General features: G+C 42.7%; 1 protein-coding gene across 1 annotated transcript in view; it reads left to right on the top strand.

Moving 5' to 3' along the window:
• The window catches only part of PLEKHM3 (pleckstrin homology domain containing M3), a 117,355-nt gene extending 105,173 nt beyond the window's left edge, over nt 1–12,182 (top strand). Inside the window, exon 8 of the mRNA XM_019554094.1 lies at nt 4,067–12,182. Within this exon, the coding sequence (XP_019409639.1) occupies nt 4,067–4,244 (178 nt within the window). The 3' untranslated portion in view covers nt 4,245–12,182. The remainder of the gene's footprint in view (nt 1–4,066) is intronic.
• The last annotated feature ends 1,009 nt before the right edge of the window (nt 12,183–13,191 follow it).

The raw sequence follows: 13,191 nt of genomic DNA, 5'->3' as shown, positions 1-13,191 counted from the left end.
GATAGTACTGAACCCTGGACTTCCACTTACTAAACCTCACTTGATGCATTTTTCCAGTGTGACAGTGAACCATTGAAAATTACTCTTTAATTATGGTTTTCAATTGGTCATATAAATACCAGCATTCTTCTGACTTTGTGGTCCACATACCCACACCTGCCACCCTGCCTCCTGCTGTGAAGAACTGCCACAGTCCACTTGTCTCCCAGCTCTATTATTTGCTTTACAGCCAGCCCCTTCCTAGCTCTCCGCAAAGTCCCACCATCTACTTCTCTTGTGTTCCTCTTGTGTGCATACTTGGAGCCACCCAAGCTACCTATGCAGATGCTAGATCTGAAACAAAAAACGACAGAGCAGCATGGCTCTGCTCCTGGGCCAATTAGCTGAGATTTCTCAGCACAGCTAACTAGCTTGCCTACAGTGGTGCCTAAAGGCAGCGCTGCTGTTTCCCATTCCGGAGAGGTGGCATATGTGAAACTCAGCATGATGATGCCTGACATCACAGAAATGCTGGGGGAAAGAGCAGAGGGGGTAGTTGACCACCCAGACTTTTCACTGTATCTGCACTTGCCAACCACCAGTTAACCACTGATCTAGGCCATATCACCTTACTTAAGAGGATGCCATATGCCATGTGAAGCAGTGTCAAAAGCTTTAATGAAGTATGGATATATCCCATGCATTATCATCATCAGACAAGTACCATGTCCAGTTTTGGGCCCCCCAGTACAGAAAGGATGTAGACAAATTGAAGAGAGTCTTGCAGAGGACGACAAAAATGGTTAGGGGGCTGGTGCACATGACTTCTAAGAAGAGGCTGAGGGAACTGGACTTATTTAGTCTGGAGAAGAGAAGACGGGGGATTTAATAGTGGCTTTCAACTATGTGAAGGCTGGTTCCAAAGAGGATGGAGCTGGACTGTTCTCAGTGGTGACAGATGACAGAACAAGGAGCAGTGGTCTGAAGTTGCAGCAAGGGAAGTTCAGGTTGGATATTAGGAAAAATTGTCTCTCACTAGGAGGATAGTGAAGCACTGGAACAGGTTACCCAGCGAGGTTGTGAAATCTCCATTCTTGGAGGTTTATAACGTGGCTAGAAAAAACCTTGGCTGGGCTGATCTAGTTCCTGCACTGAGCAGGGGGGCAAACTAGATGTGACCTCCCAAGGTCCTTTCCAACCCTCATTTTCTCCAATTCTGTGACTGACAGGGGCAAGCAAAGTCCAGTCCACGGGCCAGATCGCGCCTACAGTGGACACCATTTCCCAGTAGCCCCTGCCTGCATCACTACAGCCAGTTTCCATGGAAACCCCAGCAGCAGGGCTGTGACCATGCAGGGCCAAGGTTTCCATGGAAACCAGCACCAGCAGCACTGGCAGAGTGTGCAGCTCAGCAGGGAACCGCTCCAGGGCTGGGATCTTGCATTGGTGACAGCACGGTCCAGAGCTGGGGCAAAGCTGTGATCCTCTGCCTGTCATGGCACTGCCATTCCTGGGGTCTCCTTGGAAACCAGCCACAGCGACATGGGCAAGGGCTGCTGGGAAATGGAGTCTGGCTGCTGGCGGCATCCACCATTTTGCCCACGCCTGCTCTATGATCGTCATCCTCTGCATCAAAATGTATTTTTTTCTTTTAGTTATGTGATAAGTTAATTTTACTAAGTTATCTCCACCTGATCTTTATTATTGCATTACAGAATGAACAGTGAATTGGTTTCAGTTGTAAAATCATTCTCCTTTTCTCTGGTGATGACCTTTGGCTGGCCAGAACAGGTGTGCTTGGTTCTCCTGTAATCCTGCAGGCCTTGATTTCAACACCATTTTCTGATAACTTTTTTTTTTTCCTTCCCCAAGTGCTCGGGAGAATTATCAAGAGAAGGAAGGGAGTGGCACTGAATGAACACAAAATTACATTCATCATCAATCATTAGCCTCTAGCAACTTCCAGGGAATTGTAAATTGCTGACTAACAAGGGGAAATTAGCTTGATAAAATCACCATTAGTGTCAGTTCAGAGTGATTTAAAGTTTAAAAGTTTTAGCTGTGTTTTCTGTCTCTGTCACTCTTATTTATCTGCATTGATTCCCTGAAGTCACAGTCCAGTAAAGCACCAAAGCAAATGCTTAACTTTAAGCATGTGAGTAGTTATCCTAAAGCAGAGGCATAGCTGGGCAACCCTGCACCTTGGGCAGCTACTGCAGTACTCAGGGCAGCGCTGCCACAGTGCTGATCACAGCAGCACACCACCACTGTAGTTGTGGCTATCGTGCATGCCACCCCTTCTCTCTCCCCCAACCCTGGTTGGTTCCCTTTAGTAACATGACTCCTGAAGTCAGTAGAACGTGCACATCCAAGGAAGCTGGTTGTGTATGGGCCAGTCCCACGTTTAAAAAATTATGTGTTTGGCTACAAATCTGTGAGGGATATAACTAGACCTTGGTGCTAGAGAACTACTAGCCATGTGTAGGAGAAGGGTCCACTGGCTGGTATTGTTATGGCTTCCTTGATAGCAAAGCAGTGGTGACAATTCATGTTGTTTGAGGTTCTGCTTCTATTAATCTGGACTTCTTAAAACTGCATAGCCGGTGAAAGTTGGACAGTGCTGTATATGTATATAGATGGAGAGCAGGAAATAAGGATGAACTATGTTTGTTTTGTTTTGTTTTGTTAAGTTGGAGCAGAGGTGCATTTGCAGGAAATGGACAAAAGGAAATCTCTGTTTCTCCAAGAGCCACCCACAGTACTGGAAATCCTACGTTTCAAAAACCATGAGATTTTTTTTAAATCGAGTATGATTCGTTCATATTTGTCTTCTGGTTTCTTGACCTTTCCAAGGCAATCTCTCACTTCTACATGCTTGTCTGTGCAAGCCTGAGGGCTAGAAACTTCATTTTTTGAAATGATGAAAGCCAAAATTTTCATGCAGTCACTTGACTGCACCAGTTGGGACCTAAGAAAAACACTAGATACTGAGAGATCTGGTAAAACCATGCGGGTGAGCAGCACCACTACAGGAATAATATCACCAAGGATTCTTGTTCTATTGTGTTCATTATTTAATAGAAGTACTTCATCTAAGATTATAAATCAGCAGCATCAACAACCCTTTTCTTATTTGGATACCAACAATCGCAGATAAGCCAGATCATTACTATAGCTGGTTATTCACTTTGGAAAAGATGAGACTTTTAAATAGGTTAGCTCTCCCGTTTTCATAGCTCTTACATAAAACTGCTCGACAAAGATACGTAATTCAGAACTGATGTGCTGTGAAGTTAATGTTTCATTGTCTTTGAACAGCTCAGTAACCAATCATTTTTGTTAGGACATCTGGTTCTTTTGAGTCATCATATCATATTTTAGAAAAGAAAAGCACTTCTTTGCATAGATTTTAAGGCTAGGAGGGATCATTGGGATCATCTAGTCTGACTTCTCACATAAGACAAGCCGCACAGAGAACACTACCCAGGAACGTTGTGTTCCTTTTTTGAATACTTTGTTGAATACTTCAGTGTTTGCTGTTGAAGTGAAACACTTTCACCTTTCAGAAAACAGATGACCACAGCAGTGGGATTCCAGTAAGAATTTTATTGTTGCAAGCTCAGAAATACTCATTAACAGAAGTGGATGCTGTCACTTTTTGTTTGCAACCTAACGCAGAGCATTTGCTTCTTTTTATCAAAGAAACAATAAATGAACAGGCAGTCTCTTTCTCTGTAGAAGATGAACTTACCTGTTCTGTGGTAAATATTGATATTGCTGTTTTAAAAAAATAAGTATTAATCATTGTAGTAATTTATGTTTGCAAGGCTCAAATTTCAGAGCCAGAGTCTCAACAGATATAAATGGGTAAAGCCAGACCCACTAATTTCAGCAGAGGGTAAGGCCTTTTACATCAGCTAAGGAACCTGCCCTGGTGTATACCCTAGTGTCTTTTTGCTTCCTCCACCTTTATGGGTCTTAAAAGCTCTGAGTTGCCCGAACAGTCTATGCTTTCCACGTGGCTTTTCGGATCAGCAACATTGGCCATTGTGTGGTTTTCATTGATGGAACTGATTTGTGTTTGCAGGTGTCAGAGCTGTGGCGCTGTCTTCCACTCTGAGTGCAAAGTGAAGTCTGTCCCTTGCCCCAGGTGTGTGCGGAAAGAGCTGCAGAAGAAGCAGAAATCCTTCTGGAGGAGACTCAATATGGACGAGAGCATGGAGGAGTCTTGCACCATGTTTGAGCTGTCCTACCAGAACACATGACTTCCCTCAGTTTCTTGGCAGCTACAAAAGATCCTCTTCTGCATTCACCTACTCAAGCAGCTGCTCAGCTAGCCAGGCAGAAATCTTATTGCAGAGATGATGTCTCACCTTGATTATTCGCTAGTACTGGCCAAAAGGGCCATGAAACCAGGTGGGCTTTAAAATACCAACAGCCAAATTACATTTTGCGGAGAAGTTGAACCACTAGGTCTCATGCAAAATGTGGTTTACTTGAAATGCTTTATGCTCAGCTAATGAAGGTCCCAGCTTTTTCTTTTCCACCTCAGGAGAAGATTTTTCCTTAAGGCAGAAAATATTTCCTGCCAAGACCTGTGGTTAATTATTATTTTTGTTCTTGTTGTGGCTCACCCAGAAACCATGAATCATCTACTTTTATATTTATGTATTTTATTTATTATTAGCCTTGGTTGAAGTTCTGATGAAGTGTTCTGCAGGACCGAAGAAGGTGGCAGTGGTGCTAAGCCCACCTCTTCTTTGTAATGTCAATGCATGGAAAGCCACTTTAAGGGAAGAGCATGTAGGGATTTATTTATTTATTTTGCTCCCTGAACAAGATGTCACATCTAACTTTCTCATTTAGGATGCTTGCAAACATAAGACCCAGGATAATTCCTTTAGGTGTGCCCATACATTTATAACTGTCCCAGCAAAATACTATAAAAATGGGGGGGGATAATTATATTTTGGGGTCAATGGGGTCTTTCACTGAAGCACAGTTGTGCCCTGTCATTGAAGCACCGTTGCTTAATTTTACACTTGTTACTCTTGTCTGTCTGAGCCACATCCTCATTTCCATCAATGGTATGTTGGTTCAAATCCATATTGATTTCATGGTCAAAGTCTTTTTAAGGTTTATTTTAACCACCTTAAATTAATGAACAATGCTTTGCTCAAAGATGTGATAAATATGCTTTCCTAACCTGACTCTACTAGGCCTACAGGAAAAGAAGCCTCTCCCTTTTAAGAAAAACGTATAAAGTTTTTCTAACTCCTGAAACATAATTCAATCTCTTTGCTGCATTTTTCTTGTGCAGTTTGTATACTGGCTGCACTGAGCCATGGCAACATCAGGCAGATCCAAAGGGATTTTGGTACTTCAGTAGGAACTTAGGATGCAGAAAAAATAGTTCATGGAAGTGTATTCTGCCTTATGTACTTGGAAAACTAATTGCAGCAAGTAATATCTGCTGTGAAAAGAGAATTTGTTATTTGATTGGGAAAACAAGTCACCACTGACGGTGTCTAATTTGTCTCATTATTAGTGAGATCTGATCATGATCCCCTTTGCTTGAATCCATAAAATATCTTCATTCTTTCTCCAGTGATATGTATATTACATATTACATATGTATGTGTTTGTGTGTATATTTGTAGAAAGCAACTACAGTGTCAGGAGACAAGTTTACAGACTAGTATGCATGTGCATTTATTTGCCGCTGCTACCAAGCAAGTTTGCTAAATTGCAGGCCAGCAATCTATACCTCCTAAATAACTGCTTGACCCAACAGCATCAGATATTAGCAGAAAACAGAGCCCTGTTCATCAGAATATCAAGCTAATTGCTGGATTATTATAAAGAAAGGAAAAGCAGGCATAGCACTTAAAATAAGTGGTTGACCAAAAAAAGTTGCACTCTCTCCTGTTCAGATATCAGTATTTCTCTCTCTCTTTTTTGCTTTCCAGGGAAAAAATAGCTGAACCTGAGCTCTTTTTTTTTTTTTTTTTAAATGACTAGGTATAGTACTTGTAGGGAAGCATGTTTCTATAGATATTAGTTAGGCAGCCAGTGCCTTTGCCTTCTGTAAGACCCTGTTGCTATATGTTGGGGGAGGGGGAGTCTTTCTTGTAATGAATATAGTATTGACTGGTGACACACCCTCATAGTGAACTACTTTTTAACCCGGGAAGCTTAAAAGATTCCTATGTGCAGTGTACTTTCTCCCTGGAAATGGATTGGGCACTCTTAATCCTAAAATTAATATTTCCTCTATACAATACTCCCCCACAAGTCAATGTACTTTACATGAAATGCTTTGTTTATCCCTAGAAATTAAAATGCTCTATGGGGATCCAACCTGGCTCCCCCAGGAAGAATTCCTGGCACATTCACAATTGTAAACACTTGGGGAAATATTCTGGAATTAGTCATGCAAATGAGAAATGTGGTAGCATTCGTTATATAAACAAAACACTCCCACACTATTTTCAGTATGTGTCACTTAGCCCAGTCACATGACAAAGCCAGCAGCTCTGAAATCACCAGGAGTTGGCCGGTATAACTTTGAATTAACTTCAAATACAAAGTCAAGTCACAAAAAGGGCAGTTGTGGTTTTCATATCATAACATATCCAAACACCAGATCCTTTACAGCATTGGTTCACATACATCAGTTTTTGCTGGGGGGGTGTTTGTGTGCACTGGCAGGTACCGTATGACTTTAAAGAAGCAAGTTCCTTACCCTGTGTATTATTTGCTTATTTGGTGTATGTTTTATTTCCAAAAGGCACCAGCGCCTTTCTGGATATTTCAGGCCACATTCTAGAATAATTAGAAAATTCAAATGGCATCATTGGAGTTGTTCTGGATTTATGTGAGTGTAACGGAGATCAGAATTTGATTTTTTAACTTTGAATTATGGCTAAATAAAATATGGTATAAATTAAGCTTTTGGAGCTGGCATGACATTTATGATGGCTGCCATTACCCCAAAGGGTAATGCTCTAACGTATTAGCATCTACTGCCAATACCATAAGCTTTGTATGAAGATAAATCATACAGTACAGGAGAGATTCTTTGTTACAGCAGTGTTCCAAGGGGGCCAATTCCTAAAATAACCTTGTGTTCATTTACACCACCAGACCAGTAGCATTAACTTCTCCTGGTAGCAATAGCAGCAGATTTTAATGGGCCTTGTCACATGGTAATTTTAGTTGGCTCCCGGAGCTCCTAACCCCTCAATGGACCACGCATTAACACCTTTGAGTGGCTTAAGGCACTTGTTATGCTGTTCCAAAGCCAGACTCTTGCATGATCTGCATAACCTCCATGAAAGTGCAGCCACTCTCCACAGCTGTGCTTCTCAAGTTGAAGTCATCCAGTATCCCAGGATTTTTTACATAGTGCTTCTGTGCACAGCTGAAAATGGCAACAGCTTGAGGTGGGGGTTGAGGCATGGAAAGCTGGAGTCAGTGCACCAAGATGCTGCTGCAGGACAGGCAGAGCATGGTCCAGCACAAAAGAAAGAGCTGCATGAGGTGGTACTGAGGAGGAGGTGGGGGCTGCATGGTGGGGCGTCTGGCACTTGCTCTGCTGTCCCACCCAATGAGGTGCTGATGGCTTCATCGCTGCCCAGCCTGACCGATTGCACCATGCTGCCCTGCTGGTTTCCTTCTGCAGCAGCATGCCATGGCTGGTGGGAGCATTTAGTAGCCCCAGTAGTGGCAGGTGAAGGTTGAGGGGGAGGATGAGGAGGTGCTGTTTCATCATGGCAAGCCACCAGCATGCTACCTGCACTAGGCTCCAGGGGAGGCAGGTGATGTTGCTGGAAGGGAACCAGAGGGGCAGCACGCAGTGCTGTGCTCCTGGGCCAGCCAGTGATGGAGCAGTCAACGCCTCACCGAGCTGGACAGCAGAGCCAGTGCAATGCCATGGCTGGTGGGAGTATTTAGCAGCCCAGTGGCTGGGGACAATGAGGAGGGGCAGGAGTTACTGCCTCATCACTGCCCATGCCAGGCTCCAGGAGAGGCAGGTGACTTGGACAGTTACCTGTTCCTGACCCCCTTCCCCAAGCCCTGGTAAAGCAGGGAGAGAAGCCTGGCCTGGATCACCAGGCCTGTAGTGGCAAGTCACAGCTGTGCAGGTGGGAGATGGAGAAGGTTTTTAGCCTTAAGGTGTGACTGCTTCAAACTTGAGCCAGCACTAACACCAGTCAACATTTGCGTGGCTCACAGCATAACAAGGCCTGAAGAAATCTGCTTGGGAGACATCTTGCTCCTTTCTCCATAAAAAGAGTTGAACCCAAGCGTATATCAGCATGCACAGGAAACTGCATCCTCTCGGGCTCTTCTATGAGGCTCACTGCATCTTAGGGCCATAATGAAGGAACCACTTCTGCTCTCCTTTGACCATAGTGGGAGTAAGATTAAGCCTGAATTAATTTTCAAAACCACAACACAAAATGTGTAAATTGAAAATACTATTAGTAAAAAACAAAAAGAAAGAATCTTATGTGCTATTTCTATGCTGGCACCCACTAAAATGGACAAGAACACCTAGCAGCGTGAACAACAGCCGGTCTGCTTAACTGCCTGTAGTTCCTTCACATAGACTAGACTGCCACATGCTCCTTCTTGGTATTAACCCGTCTGTATGCACCAAGTGGAAAAGTGCACAGGATTCTGATGTGCAAATCTCTCCCTCTGCCTTCCATGACTAGAACATACATATTTGTGCTTGTCTCCTTGTCCTCCTCTCTTGTTGGCAAGGAGGTGAATATGTACAGTAGCTTTTCATTGCGAGTCAAAAGTAAAATGCACAGCTTGTCTGATACACAATGAAAATGTGCTCTTTGGGCACCTAGACATGTGATGGAGCTCTGCTCCAATCTGTGCTAATTAGCAGGCATTGGAGCAGACTCGATATAATTGAGTCTGCTGCGAGTTTGCTGGCATGTGCTAAGTACTGTGCTCCAGCAACCCCCACATGAAATGATCTTTAGTTAAAGCACCCCTGCTGCCATTCTGAAATGTGGGCCACTGAATACACGTGCCATTGTGAGTGCTTTAATTAGAGTGGCTCTCAGAGCCTCCTCTACCCCGGAGCACGTGTACAGACACCCTTTGCTCCTGGGGAAGAAGTTGCACATCAAGTTACTACTCTAATGTGCTTGTACAGAACTAATTAATGCTATAGATATAGAAATGGCTAGATTATAGTCTGACTCTTAAAACTGCTTAGAATACTTTGAAATATCAATTTAATTAGCCTAAGATTATTTTAACCTAGTACAGTTTAAGAGAACGTGTGCAATTCTCTCTCTTCTTCCCTCTTACCCCACTGCTAGCCTTTTTTGCCTAAGTAAAGACCTAGCTAGAAAATTAAAGTTGCAGCCTTTTTTACATTGTCAACCCACACAAGGGAAATTTCCAAAGTCTTGTTGGCCTTAGGGGTCTGAATCAGTCGTTGTCCTAATCTCTGATGTAAAGAGCATTTTACTTGCAACTGTTTTGTTTTTGACTGGAAACTGTTAACAGTTTTGCTCCCTTTAGCTTAATAGTTACTATGTTGTCACATGGAAGAACTAAGGGGTTTTGGTGCATGTGTTTTACCTATTGCTTTGAGCATTTTAGGCCTGCTCTGCAGAGGTCTTTATGTAACAGACTTTCTTGTCGTCCTCCTCCTTGCCAGTACTGACTGGTGAAAGTTGATTTCTCTGTACTGTGACACAGTGTTCTGGCTGGTACGTGCTGGTAAAAACTTGCTAGAAACTTGTAGTCGACCTGGTTTCCAAAATATCCAAGATAAGATGCCTTGGGCAGGAACCTCAAGTTCTCTGTAGAGCCAAGGGCCTTGGCTTGCTCTACCAGGAGTGAATCTTCGGGGAGTAGCAAGAGCTGCTCTTGTCAAGTCTTCTCTTAAACATTAACATTGTCACCTGTGTACATTATATAACATTGATGATGATGTCCTGTAAGTTTAAAAAAAAAATATATGGGAAGCCTCATTACATTGAAACGAGAAAACTGAGGGCCTTTACTTTGCTTTCTCCCTGTGAGAATGGAAGCCATTGAAAAAACTTGTCTTTGGGAAGGTTATGGTCTGCATTGCAGCTGACTCTTGGTCCCTATAGAAGGGACTTAATTCAATCATCATTATAAATTTATCTCTTACTTCTAGCTGCAGGTTTCCTTCTCTGTTTTACTGTCTCTTTTTGTCTTCCTTGCTCACAGTGCTGAGCGTTGCTGCTAGGCTTCAAGCTTCAGAGCCCATGGTGTAGCTCTTGAAACAGTGGAGCCTGGTGGTTCCTCCTTCATAATTTGCCTTCTAATCTTTCTTTCCCAGTAGGAGTGCCTTAGTACTGTATATTAGTGGCTTTGTTCCTGTTGTGAAGTTCTTGACTGAATCTGTTGCTTGACTAATACTCTTCTGTCACTCACAGGATTCTCAGCAATGGGGTAAATCAATTTGCTTGTTCCCCCTAGCCCAGTGGCTCTGTAGACGGTATATTGGCTCTGTATACACCAAGCTGCATGCAAACCTTTCACTTTTGCTTAAATTGGTGCCTTAATTTCTAAAAGTGAAGGAACCGGTCAGCAATGTTCTGTCACATGAAACCATATTTGGGATTTGAGCTGTAAACCCTGACTTATGTCAGTGTCCATTTTACCAGGAACTGTAATAATGAGATTTCTAATTTGTATACACTTGGGGATGGGGAGCATACTGGGTTTGGAGGTAACTCGCTTTTTGTTTCTGTTATGTACACTCAGGAAGGTGTACCTTCAGTAGGAAGGTAAACTGAGTTAGAACGTGACTTTCAGCAGTCACCTTAACTAACATGGTATTAAACCTGACTTTGCAGTAGAGACGGAGACCAGTGATGTTTAACTGTGTGCCACCTGGTCCTCCTGAAATCATTGATTAGCTCAAGGCCAACCAACTTGATGTTAAACATAACTGGACCTATGCTGCAAACTGTGTTTACTGGCTTAACACAACTCCTCAAGCTCCTTAATTTCATGAAGATAAGTACAGAGAGGTTTAATCAATGTCCTCCTTCAAATGTGTTTGAATGGCTTCAGTCCAGCAAATAAGCATGGCATGTGTAAGTCTAGGGGAAAGCTTTGACATGTGCCTGTTCCAATTACGCCTTTTTAAGCCCCATATCTAAACAAATAGCAGAAATCCCATTTGAAAATGGCATTCATGTCTGTATTTTAGCTGCTTGAGGACTAAAGAGCAGAGGAACCAGTTGTATACATTCTGCCATTTCTTGGAGACCAAAGGTTCACGTTCTGACTTGGGTTGTGTGTGAAGTGCTGGCCTCTGCTAAATCCCGGCATTAATCTACATCACAAAGCCAACACGTTTGGGAATAATCAGAAAGCTTGAGAGACCCAGAACTAAAAGGGTATTGCTGGCTAAGACCAATTTGTGGGCCTCGTTGGGACACATTTGCACTGACTTAACTGAAAGTGTCTCTGTTCATGTAAACCAATACAAACCCCTACATGGATGTTCTTATTTGGGGGAGGAGAGAGATTGTTTCAGTTTGGTTTTTAAGAGCTTGTCAACAGAATTACTTTGATTGAACTGTGGATGTGATTCCAAACTGAGTCTAGTTAGCTCGGTGCAAAAGCCTGGCTTTTTCTCAGTTGAACTTAAGTCAGTCCTTCACTACTGACACTAAACCAAAATAAGTAATTTATGAAGTAAAATGATTGTCTTGACAAGATTCCATACCAGTTCCTCAAACCCACTTTTTAATCCAATGCGACTTAAGCCAGTAAAACTGGTTCTATAGACATGGCCTAAGAACAGCTAGCATGGGAATTCACACTGGTCTGAACCTAATCCTTCTTGACAAGCACCAAATTCACCCACAGCACTTAAGAAGAATGGATTTTCCCATCTCCTAAGTTCGTATGGTACCCTTCTTCCTGGTCGGGTGTCCTGCTCTAGCTATTAACTTATTTATGACAAGTATTTTGTGTTTTTATTTTTGCAGGATTTTTTTCTAATATCGGCACTATCGAATCTCTTCTTACTATTCGCAGAAGCAGTATGTTATCATTTCAACTCAGTAAGTTAAATGATACGTTGAAAATGTACCTGAGTGGGGCTTAATTTGGTTCATTGTTTCACAGCATCAGTCCCCTGTGTATAAAGGCAACTCTTAATAAATGGTACAAAAATATCTCATTGGTATTTTTTCTTTTATTGAAATACTGTAGTACAGGGGTTCCCAAACTGTGGTATGTGTACCCTTGGGGGTACACAAGACATCTCTGGGGAGTATGCAAGAGAAATTGTGTAACAATTAATTTAATTTTCATTATAATTATAATTGGCATTTAAGGGATTAAAATATAAAACATGCTGGTAGGGGTACATGGGCAGCTGGTAAATCTGGAAGGGGGTACTCAGTGAGAAAATGTTTGGGAACCTCTGCTATAGTACAAATAGGACAGACTTAAAAAGCTTACTAACTGGCTATTCAGCTTTAAAATCTAGTCAGCTTTAAAACACTGGTCTGCTGAGAAAAGTCCTTCAAATTCTACCAAATAATAATGTTTTGCTCTTGTGTCTGATCCAAAGCTCATCTGAAATTACTGGAAAGTGTCCCAGTGGTTTCATTAGGCTTTGGATAGTTAGGCTTTAGACGTTCCCATTTGAGAATCAAAAAGTACTTCACAAATCATTAATGACTGGATTATCAGGGGAGGGGGGGTAACATCTAGAACTCTAGCTTCAACTAGCGGAAGTTGGAGATGTTCAGCACCTTGGAAAATCAGGCCACGAGTCCTCCAATGCCGTCATGCAAGATGCAAGGATGTAAAAAGGCCACTTTACCCACTCCTGAAATGCAGCCATCTCTCGGGTCATCAGCCTTGCAGAATTTTAGCAAGTTCAAGGACTGTTGTGAAGAAGTTGAGTCCAGTGATGTAAAGCTTATACAAGCCAGGGTAGATAGTCCTCACCATTGAGCCACCCTGTCATGAGTTAACCCTGCCCTCACTTTCCTCGCTGTGGAGCAGAACACAGGGAGGAAGGGAGGGGGACAGGTTGTGCCTTTGAGGGCTGAAATAACCTTGTATCGTTGGAGACCAGGGGTCAAATTCTGACTTGGGTCACAAAGGAAAGCAAGTGGGGTGATCATGTTTGGGTACATGACAGAACACAGGAGACCTTCACAGAAGGGCCGG

The sequence above is a fragment of the Crocodylus porosus genome, unplaced genomic scaffold (assembly GCF_001723895.1).
Source record: "Crocodylus porosus isolate Cpor-Errol unplaced genomic scaffold, CroPor_comp1, whole genome shotgun sequence".
Classification (NCBI taxonomy): domain Eukaryota; kingdom Metazoa; phylum Chordata; order Crocodylia; family Crocodylidae; genus Crocodylus; species Crocodylus porosus.
This window is presented reverse-complemented; position numbering and strand designations above follow the sequence as displayed.